The 24,473-nt window shown below is 66.1% G+C and overlaps 1 protein-coding gene across 1 annotated transcript; it reads left to right on the top strand.

The window, feature by feature from the left end:
• Window positions 1-1,258: 1,258 nt before the first annotated feature.
• Window positions 1,259-24,066, top strand: FCHO1 (FCH and mu domain containing endocytic adaptor 1). Its single transcript, XM_087952819.1, is given in 38 exon segments — window positions 1,259-1,354; window positions 4,242-4,297; window positions 5,002-5,074; window positions 6,932-7,023; window positions 9,944-10,018; window positions 10,198-10,339; window positions 10,506-10,658; window positions 10,772-10,876; window positions 11,186-11,284; window positions 11,624-11,660; window positions 11,663-11,719; window positions 11,962-12,009; window positions 12,527-12,603; window positions 12,691-12,711; window positions 12,859-12,931; window positions 13,121-13,177; window positions 13,180-13,212; window positions 13,215-13,303; window positions 13,415-13,439; window positions 13,784-13,858; window positions 13,935-13,983; window positions 14,348-14,397; window positions 14,400-14,547; window positions 16,272-16,425; window positions 17,257-17,500; window positions 17,503-17,557; window positions 17,559-17,627; window positions 17,629-18,080; window positions 18,426-18,538; window positions 18,768-18,885; window positions 19,000-19,111; window positions 19,341-19,425; window positions 19,427-19,497; window positions 19,623-19,755; window positions 20,402-20,601; window positions 21,041-21,105; window positions 21,214-21,378; window positions 23,705-24,066. Coding segments are annotated over 36 exon segments (3,591 nt in total). The 5' UTR covers window positions 1,259-1,354; window positions 4,242-4,297; window positions 5,002-5,047; the 3' UTR covers window positions 23,728-24,066.
• Window positions 24,067-24,473: the final 407 nt, after the last annotated feature.

The following is a 24,473-nucleotide window of genomic DNA, read 5'->3' as shown; positions in this document are numbered from 1 at the left end:
AACCCGTGTCTGGTGCATCTCTGTGGCCCTTCAGGCGCTGCCAGGCCCCCGGCTTCTCTGCGGGGAAGGGAAGGGAGGCCCCGCTTTGGGCTGGGCAGCCTGTCTCAAATCAATGGCTTTGAGTGCGGGCCCCTCGCCGAAGGAGGCAGGGCTGGCTGGCCAGGTGACACTGCGGGCACTTGGGGTCCTGCCCCACCAGGTGGGGACGGTCTCACCCACACCCACACCAGGGTCACAGGCCACCGCGGGGAGGGGGACCCTGCAGAGCACCCAGAGATGGAGGGAGGCGGCCAGGGAGGGGGACCGGAGGCTGGCATCCTTTGCCCAGCGCTGGAGGTCGCCGCCTTCCCCGGGATCCTGACTGGAGGGCAGATCCCTGCTAGAGACGCTGCCTTGGTCCCGTCTGCAGCTCCCTCCCCAAATCAGCTGGCTCCGTTGCCATTGGTTGCACGACAGGGAGGATGGAGTAGACCTGTTGTCATGGCAACTGCCTGGAAAAAGATACTGTTTGGGAAGCATCTGGTGCACTAAACCAGCACCTATGGGACCCCCAGGGGGCTGCATCGCAGCGGCGGTTTGGGCATGACTCGGATGTCCCCTAAGAGGAGGCAGCAAGGGGACCGGGGCCCCGGTGAGTGGGGGGCTGAGGGGGCCCTGTGGATGGAGCTACCCTCCCGCCATGGCCCCCGGCCTGCTTTTCTCCAGGCAAACCGATGCCGGGTGGGGCGGGCGGAGAGACCCCGGCATCCCGCGGGTGGGGCCAGCCGGGACCAGGGCTGGGGGCAGGCAGCCCTTTGGCTGCGGGGCCCCGCGGAGGAGCCTCCCGGGCAGGGGCCAGGCACGGCGTCCGGCCAGTGTTGCCCGACCCCGCCGAGGGGAGCCCCGTCTCGGGACAGCGGGGGCGATGCTCCCGAGGAGGCGCGCGGGCCGCTCCGGACAGACCCGCCGGAGAGCCGCTACGCCCGGCCAACCGCGGGGCTTTCCGGAGCCGCGTCTTCAGGGAAAGGGCCGGGCCAGGCGGGCTCTCTGGGGCTGCGCCCCTTCCGTCCTTTGGGAGGACCCGAACGAGGGGCGCCTTGTCCGTGTCGGCTCCGCGCCCGCTAGGATCGCGCTGCGCCGCGGCTGTCCGGGGAAACGCGGCCGCGGCCACTTTAAACATGCAAATGAGCCCCGCGGGGGGAGAGGAGCCGAAGCTCGGCGGCGCACGCGGCAGCCAATCCGGGCCGAGGCTCCCTTCCGTCCTGCCCCCGCCCAGGCCCGCGCAAGCCCCGCCCCGCGCCCGCCCCTCCTCCGCGGGGGTCCTTGGGCGGCGGAGGCGGGCGAGGCAGGTGCGCGATGCGAAGGAGCGCGGAAGGTCAGTGCGGCCCCTCGGGCCCCCGCGGCCGGACAGGGGGAGGGGATCCTGCGGCCCCAAAGGGGAGGAGGGGGATCCCCGCGCGGCTGCTGCGGGCCGCCTTGTTTATTGCGGCGCCAATGCGGGGAGAGGCGGGAGGGGCCGCTGGTCCCAGCGGGGGCGGGCGGGGGCTCGGCTCTTGGATCCCCTGCAGAGGCTTCCCCGCCTGCGCTGGGGGGGCTGGTTCTGGCGCGCTTTTCTGCTGGGGGCGCTGCAGACCCCCGGGCGGAACTGCCGCCAGCCCGCCTCGCCCTGCGGGGGGGCCGGCATCGCGGCCCCATTCTCTGACTGGGCTGGGGGTGGGAGGAGGGCGCGGTGGGCCCGAGCGGGGGCGCTGCGGGGTCTGTTCCGCCGTCCCGGGAGGCCTTCCGCTGCAGGTGCCTCGGCAGGAATCGGGGCGGGGTCCCGCGCAGAGCGTGGCCCTTCCGGCCTCCGGGGGAGAAGCCCCGGCGGCCTCTGTGCGGAAGGACGGGGGGTCTGCCGCGTGTCCAGCCCAAGGTCCGGCCAGAGAGATAAGAGGGGACTTTAGACGCCGGGTCGTCCTGCGGAGGCGCCTGGGAGCCGGGAGGGGAGGGGGTACCGGGTCTCCCCGGCTCCCTCGGAGAGGCTGGGACGGCAATGGGCAGCCTCAGCTTCGGGCCTTCTGGCTTCCCGCCCAGCCCGCCCAGGCCCCCCGCTCCCGGCCTGGGGGTCGGGCCCTGCTGAGGGTCCCAGGGCTTCCGGCCGGCGGATCGGACCGAGGGGGCTGCCTGGAAAAGGCCGGTGGGAAGCCTTGTCCCGCTGCCGCTGCCGCCTTGGAGCTGTTTAATCGGGGGAAGCGGAGGCCTTTTGTGCTGCAAACCGAGTTGTGTGTTGTGGGTGCGGAACGGGCCACATGTTGGAAACAGGCGGGCGGGAGGGAGGCCTGTGCCGGCGGGGCGGCCCCGGCCCTGCCAGCCAGCGCCCTTCGGACCCTCAAGGACACTTCGGGCTGATAGCAGAGCCTCTCTGTGCAGGAGCAGTCTGTTCTGAGCAGCTGCCCTGCCAAAAGCCCCTCTGGGCCCTGCTTTCTCCTCCTGGAGCCCCCCCCAGCTTCGGATTAGACAGGTGGGGAAAGGCTCCCCCCCCCATCGGAAACTCGAGGAGCAGTGCAGCCCCCAAACTGTCTCTTGATCCTGCCTCAGAGCTGGGGGGGGAGGGGGGAGCTTCTGCTTTGGGTCATTGCTTTACTCTTCTGTGCCCTTCCCCACTGTCCAGTCTGGGAGGGGTGGGGGGGGCTGTGTTGTGCTGGGCCTGGCTTTTGCCCTCTGCCCTTTGCCCTCCCAGTAGCGAGTCTGATGCCTCCCTGGAAGAAGCCGCTGCTTAGGGAGCCTTTGGGCAGGGCTGCCCATCTGGGGCAAGCAGGGGTAAGGGGAGGCCCAGCTGTACCCAGAGCCTCCCTTCGGACACCCTCTGCCTGTCCCGGCCTCTGAGCTGCTGGGATGAAGACCTGGAGGGTGCCCTGGAGATCATTTCGCCCACCCCCACCCAGTGCCCGTCTCATTGAATTCCTCCTTGGAGGTCCCAGAATGTAAACAGGGGCCTTGTGGCTTGGCAGAACCCACCTGGTGCCCTTTCTGCCCCTCCCCCGCCCCGTTGTCCTAACCCTAACTCCGAAGGCAGGACAAGAAGCAACGGATGGAAACTCACCTGGGAGAGAAGCAGCCTAAAATTAAGGAGGAGTTTTCTGATTCCATCAACCGGTGGAATGGCTTCCCCCAGAGGTTGTGGCTGCTCTCTCCCTGGAGGCTTTAAAGAAGAGGCTGCCGTTTGTCCGGAATGGCATAGGGGGGCTTGAGCAGGGGGTTGGACTAGAAGACCTCCAGGGCCCCTTCCCACTCTGTTGTTCTGTTTTCATGCTCCAGTGTTGGGCCGTGGGGTGCTGTGTGGCCAGCAGTTGGGCGCCCTCAGGTTGGCCTCCGTCCTCCCCGCAGGGCACTTATGTGGGGCTGAAGGCCACCGCCTGCCTGCCTGCCTGCCTGCCTGCCTGCCTGAAGGGGCGGGTCCTGCTTTCCCCCAGGGGGCTTCCGGGCACAACTCCGAGGTCTACGTGGGCCTTCCCACGGGCATCGCTTTGCCAGGGTGGGGGCTGTGGAGGCTGGGATATCCCCCCCTCTGCCCCACACAGCCAGTGGGAGCGTTTGCTTCTCCCTTGGGAAAGGGACGGATCCACCTGCTTTCCTGGGGGAGGGGGCAGGGGCCACCACCTGGGTGCAGGTTGGTAGCTCAGGGGAGGGAGGGAGGGAGGGAGGTTTAAACACCAGGGAAGATGAAAAAATTGCTCGGCTGCCCTTCGCGGCCTTCCTGGGGACCCCGACCCAACGGTCAGGCTTCTCCCCCCCTGTCCCCCAGAGAGGCCTAAGAGCTGCTCAGTCTCTGGCCACCGGGTGCTGCCTGTGACCTGAACGCAGCTGGGGCCACTCGGGCCCGGCGGTTGTGCGAATGCAGCCCGAGGGAAGTGCAGGCACGGCTTCCTGCCCAGCATCCGGTCTGACGGATGGATGGATTGGAGCATTGGTGTGGCTGCCCATCCCCCTCCCAGGTGGCGAGGACCGAGAACCACCGAGCACCCAAACGGAGACGTAAACCGCCTCTTGGTGGAGGCCCTCGGGCTCGGTCGGCCAGGGGCCCAAGCGGATCGGGCCACTTTGCGCTAATTGCAGTTTCCCCATCCAGGGGCTCAGGTGCAGATGGGGGGCTTTACTGTAGGATGGGAGCCCATTGAGGCAGCTGCCAAGCCAAAGGAGGAAACACCGCTCTCAGGAAGTGGCTTTTCAGTCCCTGCCTGGCTGCCCTCCCTCTCAAACCTTTCCTCCCCCCACACACGCAGGGAGACGATCCGGTCAGTTCCTGCTAGCTGCCAGTGAGAGCATGACCCAGACACAGGTGAGTAGCCAAAGCCCCCTCCCTCGAGGCTGGGGGGGGGCGGCAGAGGGGGCTGAGCCAGGATGCCACTGCCAGGCATTCTTGGAAGACATGGGATGAGGGAGGGGCAGGAGGGGGGCACAAAGATGCCCCCCCATGTGAACTGGAAAGAACAAAATGGCGTCCTCTGAGGCGACTTCCTGTTTTTGCTCCCGCCTGCATTGCTGGGTGGAGGTGCAACCCCAGTAATGGTCCCCCCAGCCGCGGGTAGCAGCCTGCTTGGATGTAGAGTGGGAGCGGGGGGGAAGGATCAGGCTCCAATGCCCGGCCTCTGCCACCTTTCCTGTGGCAGGAAGTGGGCACTGGAGCCCCTGTCTTTAAGCCAAGGATCCCCCCGGCCCCTCTCGCTGCTTCACCCTGGCCCCCAATTGCAGACAGCAGGGCTCCTTGGAGGCCCCGGGCTGCCCTGGGAGAAGAAGAGCGAGGAGGGGTGCAGGAGGAGGGGGAGGGGCAGAGCTATGGGGCTGGAAGGAGGCAGCCCCTTGATGCGGAGGGGCCCCCTGGAGCTCTCCTGCAGGAGGGGCTCGCTCTCTGGGCAAGGGGGGCAACAGCTCTCGGGGTGAACCCCTGGCCTGGCCGCTTTTGCTGGGGGCCCAGGAGGGGCCTGGAGCACTCCTGGGCTCTCCTTGCAGACTCCCCCGCCTCACCCCAGTCTTCCTCCCCAGGTTTCCAGGAGCTGAAAGAGGCCCGACCGCCCAGCCCCCGACCGCCATGTCTGTCTTTGCGGAGCACTTCTGGGTAAGGAGAGCCGCTCGTCTCCTGTGGGGCCAAGGCCTTAGAGGCCCCTCCAGGGAAGGGGGGTGGCAAGAGGGGCTGAGGAGGCCGCTGGGACTAAGCTGCCCCCCGGCAGACCCCAAAGGCCCCCTGCTGCGTTTCAGCAAGTGGGGCTTGACGAGTGGGGGCTGGCAGGGAGCCCGACGGCTGCCAGGAGGGACTGAGCAGCAGCTGCCCCCGTCCCTCCGGGGCCTTTGGCAGGGCTGGGGTTCTCTCGGGATCTGCTCATGGCTGCCCAGAAAGCCCCCCGGAGGGGAAAGGGGAGCCCACGTGGGGGTCCCTTGGTGCCACTTGCCCCGGGGCAGCTGCAGTCCAAGCTGGTCGGGGCCGCCTGCAGGCCCAGGAAGGCAGCCGTGGGCAGCCCCCATCCCCAGCGAGGGAGGTGCCCCCCACTGCCACGTGGGATGCCACGCTACCCTCTTCAAAGCGAAAGTGGTGCCCGAGGCTCTGAAACTCCCCCACATCCTGTGTCCCGCTGAGCCTTGCACAGGGCCCCCAGCAGGTTTCTAGTCCTCACCGATGGGAAGAACCACCGTCTGGCCAGAGAGGAAATGGCAAGGGGGCCCGGAGAACGGGGGCAGAGCAGGAGCAGGGGGGTCTTCCCATTCTCCCTTTGGGGGCAGGGAGGAGCAAAGGCAGGCGGGGGATGGGAAGCTGGATGGTCAGCAGCCAATGCAGGGGAGGGGCTCCCCCTCCTTCTCTGCGCTGGCCGGATGCCCCAGTTGAGGAAGGACGCTGGTCAACTGGACAGTGTCCCAGGAATCCCAATGGGATGCTGACTGGGGAGGGGCGGAATTGACTCCACGTGGGCTGATTTGCACCCGGAGGCTCGTCCCTGGAGCCCCTGCCACCAAAAGTGGCTGAAAAGGAAGCGGGAGGGAGGGGGGGCAGGTAAGCGGGGGGGGGCATTGCCTTTGGCCACCCTCAGCTGCAGGGCAGCAGGCAGAGAAGGCAGGGGGCTTCCTCGCTCTCCCCCCAGGCTTCTGCAGCTGTGGAGGCTGGGGGCGGGGGCTGGATTCCCTCTTTAATGGCCCCAAACAGCTCAGGTTCATTTGTCGGCCCTGAAACTTCCTTGGGGTTTGCTGTGCCCACCTCCTGTGCCCAGCCCAGCCGCCCCCTCCCTGCCCTTGTCTCCTGCAGGCAGTGACTGTGATGGCGCTTGTTAGCTGAGTGGCTGGCACTGGCTGGCATGGGAAGCCCCAGTCCGGCTGCTGGGAGGGGCCCTTGGCTCTGGGGCTGGGGGGGGCAGGGCTGTGGGGCAGGCCTCCCTGGGTGCTTGGCGGACGCTGCCCTGTGCCAGCAGCTCTCTGGGGCAGAAAGACCCCCCTCCCCCCAGCCCAAGCTCCTCCGGTCGGGGCGTCCTGGGAAGTGGCTGTGAGCAGTGGAGTTGCAATTGTGGCAGCCTTGGGGGGCATCCATCCATCCCCCAAATTCCCAGCAGAAACCCCCCGGCTCCCTCTGGAAGTCTCTGGAGAGGGAGAGCCCCCCTCCCCCAGTTTGGCAGCCCACCTCTGACCTACTCCCATCTTGGCTAACAGCTGGGGAAGCTGGGATTGGTAGTCCAACACAGCCTGCTTTGCCTTGGCAGCTCGAAGAGACTTCAACTCCCAGAATTCCCCAGCCAGCCATGCTCCCCTCAGTGGGCAGGGGGTTTCCTTTGCGCTCCCCCGCATCCCCTGGGCAGCTGCCCTCTTGCTCCTCTGCAAGTTGGGGAGAGCTCAGCCTGGGGAGGCCTGGGGGCACCAGGACAGGCTGGGAAGACCCCTCCCCCGATCCCAGTGTGGCCCCTGACTTTCCTGTCTCCGTTGCCCCCCAACCCAGGGAGAGAAGAACCAGGGCTTCGATGTCCTGTATCACAACATGAAACATGGGCAAATCTCGGCCAAGGAGCTGGCGGACTTCGTGCGGGAGAGGTACGCCCCTTTGCCCCGCCCCTTTCCCACCCGGGGAGGGCTGTGCCCCTCCCACCGCCCTCCCCATTATGGACTACATCCCCCAGAATGCTGGCTGCATACTCGGCAGACCTGGAGAGGGCTTATTGCTTTGCCCTGGGAAAACATGGCTGCTGGGGTGGGGGCTGACTGCCACAAGGGACCCGGGGGGGGGTGGGGGATAGTCCCCAGAAAACTACCCCTTGCCTGGTTTCCACCCCCTTCCCAGACCATAGAAAACCCACCGGGGGGGGCAATTTCTGTACAGTTTGTTTTTAAGAGCCCCTCCAGAAAGGCTGGGCTCTGCTCTCTGCTGCCCCCAAGTGGCCCCATGGAGTTTTCAAGCTTTATAATGCTTTACAGACCCCTCGTAGTAGCAGTGATAGATAGCCCTTAGATGCTGCTTCCCAGGGCTTTCCAGCCCTCTCTGAGCGGGAGTCCAGCCCCCTCTTTACAGAGTCAGCCTGTTTGCCCCCAACACTCTGGGCTCCTCCTCCTTTGACCCACCTCGGAAGGACGGTAAGGCTGAGTCCACCTTGAGCCTGGTGGGATTTGAACTGCCAAATTGCAGGCAGCAGAAGGAGCCTGTAGCACTACACCAACCACTGGGCCACCGAGGCTCAAGGGAGGCCAGACCTGGAATCCTGCAACCGATTTTGGTCGCCTCATTACAAAAAAGACGTTGAGGCTTTGGAGAAAGTTCAGAGAAGAGCAACTAAGATGATCAAAGGCCTGGAGACTAAACCGTACGAAGAAGGTTTGGGGTCTGGCTAGTCTAAAAAAAAGAAGAATTAGGGGTGACACGATAGCAGCCTTCCAGTATTTGAGGGGCTGCCAAAATAAAAGAATGGGGGTCAAATCATTCTTCAAAGCTCCAGAAGGCAGGACAACGGATGGAAAGTGACCAAGGAGAGAAGCCATCTGGTATTAAGGAGAAATTTCCTGCCAGTGAGAACGGTCAACCAGGGGGACTCCTTGCCACTTACCAGAAATTGTGGCTGCTCCATCCCCGGAGGCTTTTAAGAAGAGCCTGGACAGCCGCTTGTCTGAAATGGTCGAGGGTCTCCTGCTTGAACAGGGGGCTGGACTAGAAGACCTCCAGGGTCCCTTCCAGCTCTACTCTATTCTAAAGCTTTGGAGATCCCAAAGGGGCTTTTTCAAAAGGCAGCTGGACTTCCTTTGTTTCCCAAAACGGGAAGCCGGGCTGGGCTGGGTGGAGAACCGCAGGGGCTGCAGGGGGCGGCAAGTGCCGTTGCTGGGGGGAGCCTTCCGACAGGGCCTTCCCTCTTGGGGGGGAGGGTCATTTGCTTAAAGGGAAGTTGGGTTTTTCCTAACCTGGTGGGGCTGATGACTCCACTTGCTGGCACAGCTGGGAACCAGATTATCTGCTGTTAAATGAGGCAGCCGTTATATTGCCTGGTTTCACAACTTTGGTTGTTGAGAGACCGCAGTTGTTAAGGGAGTCACATGGTCATTAAGTGAGTCCAGTTGCCCCCACTGACTTGGCTGGAGCTGCAAGCGTTGTGAAGGCACGCTGGATGCCTAGCGCCCACATTTGACCACGTGGCCCTCGGGGGCAGCGACGGTTGTAAGTGCGAGGACCAGCTGGAAGTCACCCTTCCATGCTTTTGTGTCTTCAGGCGACAGTTAAACAAACGGCTTTAAGCCAAGAATTAGCTGGACACCTTTGGGGCTTATTTCTGGAAGTAAAAAATGAGCAGCCGAACCCAGAGCCCGGGGGTCCTAGGCAGCCCCACTCACGTGCTTCTGCCCCCTTTGCCAGAGGCTCTGGGGGCGGCTGGGGAAGGAAAAACAGACCCCGGCCCAGCTGGCAGCAGCCCAAGGAGAGGGCAGAATTCACGTCCGGGCCCTGGAGGACCCTGCTAGGCAGGGTGGGCTCTGGGGCAGCCCAAGTTACCTTGCCCAGGGCCCCTCTGGAGCGGGACCTGTGCCCAAGGCAGCGCCCCCAGGATGTGCCCCCTAGCAGCCCCCCCCCCAGCGATTGGTGGGTCTGGTGGCCCATGGGGTTGAGGGCCTTGAAGGGGCCTGGCTGAGAAGACCCCTCCCCTTAACTCCACCCAGTTGTCCCCCCCAGAGCCAGACCCTTACTGGGTGCCAACTTCCTCCTCCTGCCCACCAGAGGGAGCTGTGGCTCTTTGCTGACCCCATCAGACCATGCAGAAGGTGGCAACTGGGAAGGGCCGGATGTGGGTTGAAGCCCCCTCCCTCCTGGGAATTCCTGCCCCGTGGGGGGGGGTCACAACTGGAGGAAGGCTGTCCTGGAGGTTTCTCTGCTGAAATCAGAATGGAGTAACTTTCCCTTGGGATGTGGAAGCTGGCCAGAGCATGTGCAGAGTGCAAATCTGCTTGTACGCTGCTTCAAAACAGCAGGAGTCTCCGTGGCAACTTTAAGGCTTGTGGACCTCAACTCCCACAGTTCCCCAGCCAGTGGTTTTCCTTCGAAAGCGGAGGGATACAAATGCGCCTTTTATTTTAATGCGCCTTTCCTTCCTCAGTGCCTGAGTTCAGGCCTCCCCAAATAATACCCGTGTTTTAGGCCCTGTGACGGAAGCGGCAGGCTTGGCCCGGCTAAGCCAAAGGGGGCCCAGCCCCAAAGGCCGAGCTTGGGCATTGCTCGAGTAGAAACCTGCAGGGGTAACGGAGCCCATGGGGCTGGGCAGGCAGAATAGACAGAGGCGGTTTCGAGTCCTACGACCATAGACTCTGGCCGCCTGCCCTCTCTGTGCTAAGGGGGGGGGGTGCTTGGCAGGGATTCCCCGAGAGGCTGGTCCAAGGAAGGCCCTCCCCCATCTGCCAGAGAGTGTGCGGGAGCGTGGGCCTGTCCCTCCCTGAAGCCTGCTTGGGGTGACGGGGGTCTCTCTCTTTCCCCCCACCCGGCCAGGGCGGCTGTGGAGGAGGCCTACGCCAAGTCCATGGTCAAGATGTCCAAGATGGCCGGCAACAGCACCCAGCTGGGGTGAGGAGGGGACCTGGGGGCATTCTGGGGGAGGGGGCCTGCACCGTCCTCCTCTGCCACGCCGTGTGGGGAGGGGCTGCCCGTTCCGTGCCTGCAGGACGAGGGTCCTGGCCTTTGAGCTCCTGTGGAGGAGTGGGAGGGGGCCTGGAGGCTCAGGCGCTGCCCGTGTGCCCCCCCAGGACCTTTGCCCCCCTCTGGGAGGTCTTCCGCATCTCCTCGGACAAGCTGGCGCTGTGCCACGCTGAGCTGGTGAAGAAGCTGCAGGATCTCCTCAAGGAGATCGGCCGCTATGGGGAGGAGCAGCTGCGAGCCCACAGAAAGGTGACCCTCCCCGGCCCAGTATTCCCCAGGGATCCTGAGGGGGATATCCCTTTGACACCCCCCAACGCTGCCAAACGCCCTCTGGGGCCCCAGTGGGTGGGGGCCCCCCCACGCCAGAAGAAGAAGGGCCACGAGTTCTTCTCCTGCTCCTCTTCCTCCCGGTCAGTCGAAGGACGAAGTGGCCGGGACACTGGAGGCCGTCCAGCAGCTCCAGGGGGCTGCCCAGCACCTGCCCAAAGCCAAGGAGGCCTTCCACAGCCGCTGCCAGGAGCTGGAGAGGCTCCGCAGGGAGGGGGCCAGCCAGAAGGAGGTGGACAAGGTGGGCAGTCTTGCTTTGGGTCTCTGGCTGCCCGGCTGGAGGGAGGGAAAGGGGGCCGCTCGGGGGAGGGGCCTTGCCCTGACTTTGCCCCCTCCATGTGTCCCCCCACCAAGGCGGAACTGAAGTCCCGAAAGGCCGTGGAGGCTCTGCGGCGCACCGTGGAGAAGTACAACGCGGCCCGTGCCGACTTTGAGCAGAAGATGCTGGACTCGGCCGTGGTAAGGGGGGCAGGGCGCGGGGGCTGACCGGTGCCTCTCCTTTGGGGGGCTGTTGGCTGAGCTGGCACTTTGTTGGGCCTCCCCAAGTCTCTTCCATTTACGTTGGTCAGGAAAGGCCCTGGGGGGTTCCTGGTTGCTCTGCCCCCCCCCCCTGTGGGTCACGGGGAGATGGGGGTTTTGGGGAGCGGGGCCTCAGCGTAGACTCGGCCTGCCCCCTCCCCCAGTGACGCAGACCTGGCTGCCACCTCCTCTTGGCGCGAGGTCTGCCCCCGCCAGACCCACAGCCCCTCTCCTGCCTGCCCCGCCCAGCGGTTCCAGGAGGTGGAGGAGTCGCACCTGCAGCACCTGAAGGCCCTGGTGGGCTCCTACATCCACTCGGTGGAGGACACCCACGTCCAGATCGGACAGGTGAGGAGGGCGTGGCCGGTCCCGAGGGGAGGGGGCTTCTGGGCAGACCTGCCAGGCGGCCCCCTGCCTGCCGATGCTCTGCAGGCCCCCATCGGGAGGGGCTTATGGAATTGCAGCCCTGCCCCCCCCCGCCGGGGCCCCTCTCCTTTCTCTCTCGCCCTCCAAGGGGTGGCAGGAGGCAGGCAGAGGGACCCCACCTCAAGGGTGCTGGCTGGGGGGCGTGGCTGCCTTCCCCCATGGGGTCTCGGGGGGGGAAAGGGCGGACAGGTGCTCTCCCGCCCTCAGGGGCACCTGGGATCCCTTTGGGGGCCTCAGGAGGGTCCCTCGCTCCCTGCTCAGGTGCAGGAGGAATTCAAGCAGAACATGGAGAACATCGGGTGGAGACGCTGCTGCGCAACTTTGCGGAGGGGAAGGGCACCGGCTGCACCCCGCCAGGTGAGGGACACCCCCGGGCAGCCTCGAGAGGCCGGACGCCGGATGGACCGGCAGGCATTTCCATGAAGGACCCCATCCAGGAGGCTCAGGGCCCCAGGGCGCCCGACTCCCGCCTCTTAGCTCGGAGCGGTGCAGGTGGAAGGGAGGGGCTGGTGGGCCCATCCTTGGGGTGGGGTGGGGGACTTGGGGGTTCTCGGCCCCTACCTCACCTCAGGCTTTTCTCTGCCCCCCCCCCCCCGCAGGGCCCCTGGACCTGGAGGAGCTGAGCATGGCGTCCTCCACGCAGGAAGGCAAGTACGTCTGGCTGGGCTTTGGGGGCCTTTGGCAGAGCGAGCAGGCTGGCCTGGGGGCTGCGGGGGCGGTCTCTGGATGGGCCCCGGCCCCCGCCCACAGAGGGTTTGCTCCCTGCCAGGCCGCCCAAGGGGCTCAGGGAGGTGTCGTGAGTTGGGCCCCTCAGCAATGCCCCATGCGCTTCCTCCATGCGTCGGGCGGTGAGCGTGTCAGTCTGCTCTGGGGCAGAGGGGTCTGGACTGGAGGGGAGCCCCGTGGCCCACATGCCACCCTGCAGCACCCTTTTGTGCCCTCCTGCCCCCTTTCTCTTGGGGGAGGGCCTGGCAGGCATCTCCCCCTTCCCTTCTGCCCCCTCCCACTGAATCTCAGCCCCGGATCCTTGGGCTGCCTGGGGCCCCTCCCTCCACCTCACTAAGCAGATGCCCCCAACCAAGCAGCCCCCCCGACAGCCCCCTGCCCAGCCAAGGGCCTCCCCTTGTGCTCTTGCCCCTGAAAAGCCCCCTTGCCTCCCCCCAGGGCCCAAGCGCAGCCGCAGCAAAGCCTTCCGCATTCCCGGACTCGGGCGCAAGGAGCGTGGGCGGGACTCGACGTGAGTATGGCTGCCCCCTCCGGCCATCGGTCCTGGCTGTCCAGCCCTCCCCGCCCCACTGACCCCTTCTCCTCCCCTCTCTCTCCAGGAGTCTCCGGAGGCGGATTCGGGGGTAAGGAGGCGCCCTCCAAGGCGGTGCAGCTGAGTGGTGGGCTTTGCTTGGGTGGGGGCCCTAGAACTGCCCAGACCCCCTTTGCAGGGGCTTGTCTCGGGCCGCCCCTCCGTGGCATTTGGGGGTGGCCTGTGTTGCTCCCCCCAGCCACGTTGTCTCTCCGCAGCCCCCGAGGTGGACGAGGAAGGCTTCACGCTCCGGCCGGAAACAAACCAGAATGATATCCTTGGGGGTGTTGGGGGCAGGAGTAGATCTGGGAACGGGGGCTGGGGGTCCGAGTGTGGGGCTCGGCTGATTGGGAGGGGAGAAAGTGCAGAGGGCCCCCATTTCCTCCCTCTCTCGGGGGCATTTTCCCAAAGACCCCCTGGCCCCAGCCTCTCCCCCGGACCTTTCCTTGACTTGGCTCCACGCGAACACAGTGGCCGCTTCTGCTCGTCCAGTGACTCAGACTACGACGATGAGGAGCCCCCAAGTTCTACATCCGGATCAAGCCTGTCCAGCCCCCGAGCGGGTGGGCAGCGCTGCCACCTCGGCTGCCACGGAGCAGCTGAAGGCCTCCGTGGGCAGCCTCATCCTGCCGCCCGGCGTGGGGGTGAGCGGGGTGGGGGGTCAGCCAGGGATACGGGGGGAGCAGGGCTGCTATCTGGGGAGGACCCCCCGCCGTGCCCCCTGTGCCCCTGACCCCTCCCCTTCTCTCCTGCAGGGCACCATGAAGAGACACTCCTCCCGTGAGTGCCCCTCCCCCTGGGCCCCTGCAGTGGGGGGGGGGTCGGCCAGCCTGGCAGGACAGATGGAGGCCTGAGCCAGGCTGCCCCAACCGCACAGCGAACCCCACGGCCGGGCAGTGTGAGCCCAATGTGGGTGCGAAGGGGTTCTTGGGGGCTCCCAAGTGAGCAGCTGCAAGCCTTGGGACTTTGGGGGGCTGGTGCTAGTGCTGGACGATGCCCTCCCGCTCTGGGCCAGGCTCCTGCCTCCCCGGGGGCTGCTTCTGTGGCCTGGGAGGGGCTGACCCCTCTCTGGACCTGCAGCCCAGACTCGGGGTGCGCCTCCAGTTGCCCCTCTCTCCTTGCAGGGCACCTGAGAGCCCTCCCTTCGGCTGCTGCGGTGCCCACCGGTCCCGGGCCGGCCCTGGGCGCAGGGGAGAGAGGTGAGGCCTCAAGAGCGGGGGGGAACCTGCGGGGTGGGGCCCCTCTGAACTTTGTGCTTCTGCCCCTCCCTCGCAGGTGGTAAACCAGGAAGCGCTGGGACCCCCAACCCCTGGTGCCCCGGATGAGCAGGTAGGCCCGGGTCTCAGGTAGCCGCCGCTGTGCTGGCACACAGGAGGGAGGCTGCAGGTGGGCTGGCTCTGTGCCAGCTTCCTTGTTTGCTCTGGGGATTAGAGGGTTTGGGGGCGCTGGAGAGATCTTACCCAAGCAGGAAGGAACCTTTGGAGTCGACCTTTGGATTAGAGGGTTCGGGGGGGGGTCTTGGGGGTTCAGTGCTAAAGAAACCAAACGGGGCAGGGGTCTCCACTCGGGCCTTGAGGTGGGCTTTCCTCCTGCCCCTTTCCCAGGGGGCTGGGGAGGAAATGCCTGAAACCCCTGGGGGCTGGGGGGTCTTCCCTCTGCCCCCCCATCCCCGCCTTCTCTCTCCCCAGCGGTGAGAACCAAGGGAAGCCAGAGGCCCTTCCGGCCAGCGCCTTGTTTGGGCCCCGCTGGAGTCGGCCTTTGAGAACGAAGGCTGCCCAGGTGAGCAGCCCCTGGGAGGGGGGGGGGCGGGCCAAGCAGCTGCAGCTTCCCCAAAGCCCGGGGGAGGGCATCCCAGCCCAGCAGGGGCTGAAGTCAACCCCGAACCCAGGTGGGGCTGCTGTGCTCAGGTCCCGCCTTCAGCACTTTGGGTGCAAAGAGGCCAAAAATAGGAGAGGGAAGAGAAATTGGGGGTGGGGGGTGGCCCCTCTGAGTGACCTGGCAGAGGCCAGAGAAGCATCCGCAGGAGGAGGAGGAGGAGGAGGAGGAGGAGGAGGAGGGAGGGTCCTGGGTGCCTCCAGGGGAGCCCGGGTTGGTTCTTCTCCAAGGATCCTTTGGTCTCCTTGGCCGTCCCTGGGATTCTGGGGGCCTCGTTGCCCAGCCCCCCGTGTCCAGAGGCCCCCTCCCTCCCCTTCAAGTCCCGCCTTCACCTGCACGGAGGGCGGGGGGACCCCACGGCTCCCCAGTTCCGGTCTTTGCAGGGCGGGAGGCGTCTCCAAGGCCTCCGCGGCTGTTTCGTCCTCCGGTTCCTCCGCTTCCGTTCGTCCATCCGGGTGACCCCCAAGAGGCAGGAACTCTGCTCCCTTTGGGTCGCTTCCCTCCGAATCCCCCCCCCCGGGGCTGCCTGTTCCGCTCTCCGCTCGGGGGCCTCCCTTCTGGCAGACCCGGGGCCTTTCCAGCTACGGGAGCCCCGAGAGCCCCGGGCAGGTTGCAGGGGCTCCTTCCTCCGGTTGCCCCGCCCTGCTTGTCTTCCCCCAGCCCGGCTTCCTTGCCGTCTCTTCCGTCCCGGGGCTGAATCACAATCAGAACAGAGCCGGAAGGGACCTCGGAGGTCTTCTAGTCCAGCCTCCTGCTCAAAGAGCAGACCCCATGCCCTTCCCGACAGGGGGCTGTCCAGTCCCTTCGTCAAGACCTCCAGGGTTGGGGCGCCCACAACGCCTAGTGGCAGGCAGTCCCACTGGTTCAGGGCCTTCATTGTCCGGGGTTTCTCCTTGATTCCAGGTTGCTTCTCCTTGATGGGTCTCCCTGCGGGGTTCGGCCTTTTGGGGCTTTGGAGAAGAGGGGAGGAGCCCCCTTCTTTGGGGCAGCCCCAGAGACGTTGGTTCACGGCCAGCCTGTCCCTCCTCCTCCTCCTCCTCCTCCTCCTCTCCCCGCCATTTCTTCCCCTGCTCTCGTCTCAGCGCTGGGTCTGGAAGGGGTGAGCCGAACTGGAGGCCGGACTCGGGGGAGGGGGCTTCGATTCGAGGCCTCTGTTTAGGCGGCAGCACAGGCTGTGTGTCCCCCCCACAGAGCCTTTGCGGCTGGACCCCCGGGCTCCCCTCTCGGCGGCTGTGCTTCTCCTCCCTTCGGCTTCTCCTGCCCAGGTGCGAAACCTGCCTCTCCTCCACCTTCAGCTTCCCCTGGCTGGACGGCCCCCTGGCTCAAGTCTGCCCAGGTCCCTTTGGACCAAGAAGGGGAGGGACGCAGCCCCCCCATCCCGGCCCCTGGCCGGCCTGGGGGTCTTCCCAGGACAGGGCAGCTCCTCCCTCCGCTGCTGGGTGCGGCCGAGGCCTGTTCCTGTCCTGGGAGGCAGGGCAGCCGCTTCCTTCTAGCAGGGTTTGGCGGGGGGGCAGAGGGGGGACATAACAGGACCAACCCGTTTTGGGCTGTGGTGACGCATTTTGGGAAGGTCCTTTGCGACAGCAGGAAACGTTCCTTTAGGCAGGTGGGGTTGTTCCCCAGGTGTGCCTTGCGTGTCTCTTCTGTCGGGGGGAGACCCGGCTGCGGCAGCAGGGAGGGGCAGGGAGGGACCCAGAGGGAGCGGCCTCCCCCACCCACCCGCCTGCTTCTCGCCAGGAGGAGGAAACTGCTGTGGTCCATGGAGGTTCTCCGTCACTGGCTGATGGCCATGAAAGCAGGCGGGGGCTCTGCCAGCCGAGGGGAGCTGTGCCCGCCTGTCTTCCAGGGGGCCCACTGCAGCCTGGGAGCCAGCGGCAGGCAGTGCCTTATGGTAGCACGGCCCTTCCCCAGCCAGGGGCCCCTGGGCTCAGGAAAGCAGCGAGGTGACCCGGGCCAGAAGTCAGGGGTGTCCAGGCCTTCGCCCAGGGAATGGTCTCCTGCCCCCTCCCACTGCCCCTCCCTGGCATTAGGCACTGGCTGGGAACGGTCTCCTGGCCCCCGCCTTCCCCACTGGCCCTCCCTGGCATTAGGCACTGGCAGGGTGTGGTGCCAGCTGCCATCTCTGCCCTTGAACTGCGGGAGGAACCTGCCCCACGGCCAGAGCGGCTGGTCAAGGCCGCTGACCCGGAGTCCCCTGCTTACCTGGGACGGCTGCCCCCTTCCTTTCGGGGGAGGCCAGGTGGGCGGGACGAGGCACCAACTCCGCTGCGGCCTGGGAAAGGCTGAGGCTGCCGGGGGGCCCTGGGAGCGAGTCCCGCTCCCGAGGCTGGAGAATGGGAGGCTCTTTGGGGAAAGGGGTCGGCCGGGCCTGGCGTTTCTTCTGCCAGCGGTTCCTCCCTGGCGCAGTCTCCGCTTCCTGCCCCACGGACCTCACTGCCCCCCACCCCTTTTCACAGCAGCCGCGGGGCCAGAGAGAGCCAGCCAAGCGGCAGCCCCTCCTGGATCCGGGCACGGGCACTGCAGAGACCGGGGCACCCTGGTGCCCAGACTGCCATGGGGGGCAGGTCTGCCCTGGCACTGGGCACGGGAACCGCCCTGGGGAGGCAGGAGGGGGCTAAGTTGTTGAGGGGCGCTTTCTCCCCGCTGGTCCTCACTGCAGGCTGCCCACTGCAGGGGCGCCAGGGAGGCCGGTCAGTGGGTTGGACGGGGAGGGCTAACCTAGGGCCACCCCCTTCAGGGTGGGGCCTCGGGACCTGGGGTGGCTGCTCCACTTCAGCCCCCTTGTTCTTGGGGCCTCCGGTGGGCACAGTGGCCCCATCAGCCCCAACATCGCTGCTCTTTCAGCTGCTGGGGGCCCTGCAGCCCCCAACTCCGTGTTAACCCTCTGCTCTCTCTCTCTCTCTCTCTCTCTCTCTCTCTCTCTCTCTCTGCCCGCAGCCCCCGAGCGTACCTGCTGGCCTCCAGCCCCTCCCCTTCTCCTCCTCCTCCCCCGAGAACGTGGAAGACTCTGGCCTGGACTCCCCCGCACCTGGCCACGGGGCCCTCCCCGGACCCCCGCCTGTGGAGCTCCCGGCCGGCCACGCCCTGAGCCCCCGGGCCAGAGGACCCCCAAGGGGCCCCTGGTGTTCCGGGGCGGCCGTGGGGCCCTCCTGCCCGAGGAGAGGCCCAACCCCTGGCTGCCCCAGCCCTCCGCCCCCCAGGACGCCCGCTTGGGGGCAGAGCCAGACTATGCCATGTCCGGGGCCTCCTGGCCCCCTGCAGGGGCCCGGGCCTTCTCCACCTGCTCCCCTGACCTCTTCTCCTCGGAGGCCGGGCTGGGGGGCCGGCGGCTCTGGGCCTCCCGACCTCGGAGCCCGGCAGCCTTGGATGGGGCCCCTCGTACTGGGGAGCGCGACAGCTGCCTCTCTTCCAACTCGGCCTCCTCTTCCTCCTCCTCTCCGGCCCCCCTCAGCAGCGGGGACTCCACCAGCCCCTCTCCCTGGGCCCCCCGGGGCCGCGACCTGGACAGCAGGGGCCCCTCTGCCTCCGATGCCTCCTCTGAGCATGGTGAGTAGGGGCCAAGGGGCTCCCGGGGGCTGGAAGAGGGGGACCGAAGGGGGAGTTACATTTGCCCCCCCAGGGCCCCTCCGCCCCTGCACTGCCTGGCCCCCTTCTGCCCCCTCTCGGGCCCTCCGTGCTCTGGGTGCAAATCCCGACATTTGGGAAAGAGGAACAGCTTTCATGGACAGGATTGGCCAGCGGAACTGCCTTCCACTGGGGCAGCTGGGGGGTGTTGGCAGCGCTGCTTGTGGGAGGCGTTCCCAGGCTGGGAGGAGCTGCTTCCACTTTGCGTGGGGAGGGGGCGGCCCGCCCTTTGTGCCCCTCCCGTCACCCTCTTCTCTTGACCCGCAGCTGCCTTTCCCCCTTCGGCCCCCCACGCCTGGCCCCCCATGGCGGCTCCTGTCCGGCGAACCCTCTCCAAGAGGCCCTCGGCCATGTCGGCCAGCAGCCTCGGGGCCGAGACGGTGAGTGCCAGAAGGGGCAGCCCCCCCCCCCGGAGCCCGCTGAGCCCCCCTGCCCAGCCCTGCAGACCCTCTGGGCTCCCTCTGGGTGCCCCCTGGAGCCAGCGGGTAGCGTCTTGGCTGCCGGGCTCTGTTGCTAAGAAGCGTTATGGGGCTGGGAACACCCCCCACCCCCGCTAAGCCCTGGTGCAGAGGGGGGGGGCAGGGGGCTGACCTCTCTCTCTCCCCCCAGCCCCGCTCCTTCAGCCCAGCCCCCCTGTCTGCTCTGACCTCCTCCCAAAGCACCTCGGCCCTGACGGAGCGCGGCCTCTTCACGCCCAGCGAGCAGCCGCACCAGCCGCCAGCCCTGGGTAGGTCCTCCCCGGCCGGGGGAGCGTGGCTGTGGGACCTTTCCTGCTGGGTTGGGGGCCTGGGCGGCTGCCCGAAGCCACTGAGGAACCCCGCCCTCCTTCCTTGCGTGCCAGGCGTCTCCCGTGGACCCTCCCCCGTGGTGCTGGGCTCCCAGGGCGCCCTTCCCGTGGCCACGGCCTTCACGGAGTACATCCACGCTTACTTCAAGGGCCAGAAGGCGGACAGGTACTGGGGGGCGGAGGGTGGGGGGTCCGTGGGGCTCTCCAGGCAGGCTGGGTGGGCGGAGGGCCGCGGGCGCCCCTCCCTGGCCTTGCCCAGCTCCCCCGCCCCCGCGCCCAAGGGCTTCCTGGGCTGAGCCCTTTGCTGGGGGCCCCCGGGCCGCCTCCCCAGGGCTGGGGGCCAAGAGGGCGCAGCTCCCCACGGGCCCCTCCCTCCCTCCCTCTCTCCGCAGCAGCTGCCTCGTCAAAGTGACCGGGGAGCTGACCATGTCCTTCCCGGCGGGCATCGTCCGGGTCTTCAGCAGCGCCCCGTCCCCGCCAGGTCCTCAGCTTCCGCCTGCTGCACACAGCGCCCATCGAGCAGTTCCTGCCCAACGCCAGCCTGCTCTTCAGGTGCCCGCGGGGGGGAGGGGCTGGCAGCCACAGGGGGGCAGGGCTCGGAAGCCCCTGGTAGGTGGGGGTCTGTAACTGGGGGCTGGCTGGTCAGACTGACCCCCCGTCTCCTGTCCCCCCCCCAGTGACTCCTCTCAGAGCGACCCCAGCCGGAGGGACTTCTGGCTCAACATGGCCGCCCTGACCGGGCACCTCCAGAAGCAGGCCGAGCAGTCGGGGGCCGCCCCGTATTACAACGTGACGCTACTCAGATACCAGGTGAGGCTTCGCGGGTGGGGCTCCCTGCCCACTGAGGAGGGAGGCCAGAGCAAGACGCTTGGACCCCAGTTGAGGGGCGTGGGGGACCCCTCCCCAAACAACTCCATGTGGTGGGGGCAAAGGGGGAGGCCTTGTGGGGGCTTTGCCATCTGGGGTGTTTCTCAACTTCCCAGTCTTCCAACATCTCCTGGTGGTCTCCCATCCAAGGGCTAGCCACGCCCAACCTTGCTTGGCATCAGAGTCCACCTTCGAAAGAGAATTCACCTTGGTTTTTCATGAAGCGTAGTGTGTGTGTGTGTGTGTGTGTGATTGTGGGTGGTGTGTTCTTAGTAACCTTCCCTGGTTAAGATGATGGGGAGGGGATTCTGGGGGGTTTCTAGCTGCTGCATTAAGGCCGGGGGTCCCCTGTGGCCCGCGGGCACCCTCCCCCCCGGGAGACCTGGGGCCCCCACAGGGGCCTCCTCTCCTTTTGGACCACAGTTCCAGCAGTTCCCTGCTTCCTGGGCACTTTGGGGGGTTGTAGTCCATGCCCTCCTGGAGTTGGCTTGGGGGGGGGGGCAGCAGCCCCGGGTGGGAGGGGGCAGGGGTGTGATGCACAAACACGCGCACACACCCGTCTTTCCTGGGCCCCCCTTGCCGCCCGCAGTACTCCCGGCAGGGGCCACAGTGGGCCCCCCTACAGCTGTCGGTCAGCTGGGAGTGCGGCCCGGAGGCCACCCGGGTGAGCGTGGACTACCGCTACAACGCCTCCGCCCTGGCCTCGCCTGTGGCCCTCACCAACGTGCAGGTGCTGCTGCCCATCGAGGAGCCCGTGGCCAACGTCCAGCCCCAGCCCAAGGCCTGCTGGTGAGTGGGGGGGGGCAGGCGGCACCTGGGCGAGACTCGGCAGCTGGCGCAGGAAGGGCTTCGTGACCAACCGGGCTAATGCCCAGGCCCCCTGCCAGAGAGCCGTTGCCCCTGGCAACCCAGGAGGAGGAGGAGGAGGAGGCCTTGCCCGGCTCCCTCTCCGCGGCAGGAAAACCCCGATTCTGCTTCCTCCTTTCGTTTTCCGGCTGTGCCCGGAGCCCCTGCGGCTCTTTGGGGCCCTTCGTGTCCAGCCGCCCCCAACAGGAACAAAACGGGGACTGGGGGTGGGGTGGGGGGACGAGTCTCCAAAACGGAGGCCTGGGCCCCTGAGGCCTGGGGGCAGAGGGGCTCTGGCCAGAGGACCAGGATTGCAGAATTGGGGGGGGGGGGTCACGCCCCAGCAGCTGCATCCAGAGCGCCCCTGTGTCGCCCCCTGCAGGAACCTGGAGGAGAAGCGCCTGCTCTGGCGGCTCCTGGACGTGCCCAGCACCCAGGGCCAGGGAGGTGAGCGGGGCGGGCGGGGAGGGGGCAGGCTGTCCTTCCTCAGCCGTGGGCAGGGCGGGAGGGGGCCGCATGCACCCCTTCACCTCCTCCCCCGTCTCTCCCCCTCAGGGTCCGGCCGCCTCCTGGCCAGCTGGGAGCCCTTGGACGGACCCAGCAGGCCCTCCCCAGTGGCCGCCCAGTTCACCAGTGAGGGCAGCACCGTCTCGGGAGCCGACGTGGAGCTGGTGGGCAGCGGCTACCGGATGTCGCTGGTGAAGAAGAGGTTTGCCACAGGTGAGGCTCCTGCCAGGTGGGCCTCCTGGGCGTGGCTGCTGGCCCAGAGGGAGGTGCTGGTGTGGCTCAGCCCCCCTCTTGAAGACAGACCGTTTGGCCAGAGAGGTTCGAGGGAGGGGGGCCAACAAGGCCCTCTGCTCCAAATGGAACAGCCCCCTCAATGGGGGGGGGTACGACCTCATCCGCCTGCAGTCTTCAACAGGGTCCTTTGGGCAGCTCCGCCCCCACTGCAAGTGGCCTGAAGGACCCCCTGGAGGGACGCGAAGGACCCGCGTTGTCTGCCAGGAGTGCAAATCCCTCCCCTCCATCCGGTCAGAGCTGAAGAAGCTTCCGGGATGAGAAGCGAAACGTCTTCAAAAGGAAAAAAGCACCTTTGGGGCAACCCTGACCTGGATGACGGGGAATCTCCGCAGACATTTAGAATAACAGAGTTGGAAGGGACCTTAGAGGTCATCTAGTCCAACCCCCTGCTCAAGCAGGAGGCCCTATAACCCGGGCAGGATCCAGGCTCCATTAGGGGGGGCAGCTCTTTTCTCTGCCCCTGCCAGGGTCGCCCACAAGGATCCCTCCGGCGTGCCCACCCGTCCCTGTCCTTTTCCCTCCCTCCAGCTGGTAACCCCAGGCGCATGCGCACACACACACACGCACCCCAGTCGCAGGGGGCTCTCTGCACACGGCCCTGCAGCTCCTCCCCCAGGGGGCCCCAGGCTCCATGCATCTCCCAGGGCTTTGCCCCCTGCCGGTCCAGGTGCAGCCCCCTCCCCAGGGGCTGGTTCCCTCTTGGGTTTGGGGTGGGGAGGGGGCCGGAATTCTGATCCCTGAGATGATTAGGGCTTCTAGAGGAGAAGAGGCCCCTTGGGTGGGTTTCTCCTCCCTGCAGGAAGAAGGAGCCAACCGTCAATGAACCTCGGCCTCCCTGAGACCCTTGGACCCCCAGAATCCCCCAGCCAGCCTGGTTGTGAGCGCCTGGCCTGGCTGGCTGGGGGTCCAAGGCTCTCAGGCTGCAGCGAAACCCCTGAGAAGGGGGTGGGGGTGGGATTGATTGGCTTCATTGTCCTCCTTTTGAGCCGTTTCTCTGCCATGACTGCCGGCCGGCCCAGGTCTCTGCGGGCTCCCTGGCAGGATGCCCGAGTCCTCCTCCTCCTCCTCCTCCGGCACCAGGGAGAGCGAGAGAAGCCGAGGCTGCCCGGCTGGCATTGTGCCCTCCCCGTGGGGTGTCTCTAGCCTGGAGCCCGAAGCCGGCGCTCAGGCAGGCTCCCCTGGGGGGCTACGGTATCCACAACAGCCTCTCGCTCTCTCGCTCTCTCTCTCACACACACACACCCTGAGTCCCCAGGGCCTCCTGAGGGCATCTCGCCTGCCCCCCTGCAGCTCTGCCCAGAGAGTGGGGCCGGCCGCTCAGAAGCCCTTTCAGGCAGCGGGGATCCCTGCACTGAGAGAGAGAGAGAGAGAGAGAGACCTGGCCGGGGGGAGTCAATGGTTAGTGCAGGGAGTCCTCGACTTACAACCAGAAGCAGTTGTTGGGCGAATTTTGTCCTGTTTTATGACCTTTCTTGCCACAGTTGCTAAATGAATCCCTGCAGTTAAGTTAGCACGGTCGTTAAGTGAACCCTCCTCCCTCCCCCACGGCCTCTGCTTGCCAGAAGGTCACAAAAGGGGATCGCGTGACCCTGTGACCGTCATAAATAGGAGTCAGTGGCTGAGCGGCTGAACTCCGACCCCGTGACCACAGGGAGGCTGCAGCGGTCGTAAGTGCGAAAAACGGTTGTAAGCCACTTTTTCCAGTGGCCTCGTATCTTGGAAGAGTCACTAAGCCGTTGTAAGTCGAGGACTTCCTGGGACGGAGTTCAAAGTGGCTTGAGAGAAACACCTGTCCGTCACCCGACAGGAAGGAAACGGAAATGAAACACAAGCTGGAAAGGGCGGAGCTGATGGTCTCCCTCCTCTGTGTGTTTGCCCCTCGCAGGGCCTGCTCTCCCCCTCCCCCAGGCCTTTCTGCCCTCTCTCGGGGGCTGGGACCCCCAGGCCCTGCCCCTCTGCCCTTTCCAAGGGGGTGCCCAGAACGGGCACCAGGCCTGAGGAGGCCCCAGCCAGGGGAGTAGGAGGCGGCCCGCTGGGCCTGGATGGCTTTAGCCTGGTTGGCCAGGCAGGGCCGGCTCCTCCTTGCGGTCAAGGAAGCCCCCAGGTGCTCTCAGGGGTGGGGTGGGGGTTTCCTGCTACAAGCCAGGTCTCCCTGCCGGGCAGCAGCCTTCGCCAGGGGGGTGGGGGGCCCCCTCTTGGGTGAGGCTTTGACTGTGACCCCCTTCTTCTTCTTTCTCCCCATCAGGAATTTACCTAGCCGGCTCCTGAACGTCGGTGGCCCTGGGAAAACCTCCCCTCCGAGGCTTCTGGGAGGCAGAAATAATATATTTGTGTGTTTTAAATTATTTTTCGCCTGGATTTTAAAATGCTGGGGCGGGTGTGGGGGGGGCAGCCCTGCTGGAGGCCTGGGAGGTCAGAGGAGGAGGTGATGTGCCCAGCCTGGAAGCCGCCACCGGTCAGCTGTCCTCCGTCCCTCCGCTTTGGCTGCGACTCTCCGTCCGTCCGTCTTGTGAAACGTGGCCAGTGGGCCCTGCCCCACTTGGGAAGCGGCTGAAGGGGAGGAGGGCAAATCCTGGTCTTTTAATAAACAGGCTTGTTTTTCTAAGGAACACGGATCCTTTGCGGTGATTCACATGTGCAGCTGGGCCTCCCTGGCAGGCATTTGTGGTGAACATACAACAGTCACATGACCCAAGCCCACTTGGCAGGTCCTTTGGACAGGTGCAGCTTCTCAGGGCCGCCCCTTGTGACACACACACCCCCCGGCCCTCTTCCAACAAGCAGAGTCCATGGGGATCCGCTTAACGACTGTGATTCACGGAACAACTGGAGGTCATAAAATCAGGCACAATTCACTTAATGACCACCTTAGCAATGGAGATTCTGTTCCCAGTTGTGGTCGTAAGTGGAGCAGCCCTGCCTGTCATTTAGGTGAAGGTGGAAGGAAGGAAAGGTGGGCTTAGTGGGAGGAAGGCCGGGTGGGTGGGTGGGAGAGCAGTTTTTAAGGGGAGCCT

Source organism: Notechis scutatus, chromosome 1, assembly GCF_049901735.1.
Source record: "Notechis scutatus isolate UNSWTSFEM ecotype Mainland chromosome 1, rNotScu1.2, whole genome shotgun sequence".
NCBI classification, from domain to species: Eukaryota; Metazoa; Chordata; class Lepidosauria; order Squamata; family Elapidae; genus Notechis; species Notechis scutatus.
Note: the sequence above shows the minus strand (reverse complement) of the source record. Positions and strands in the feature narration are given on the sequence as shown.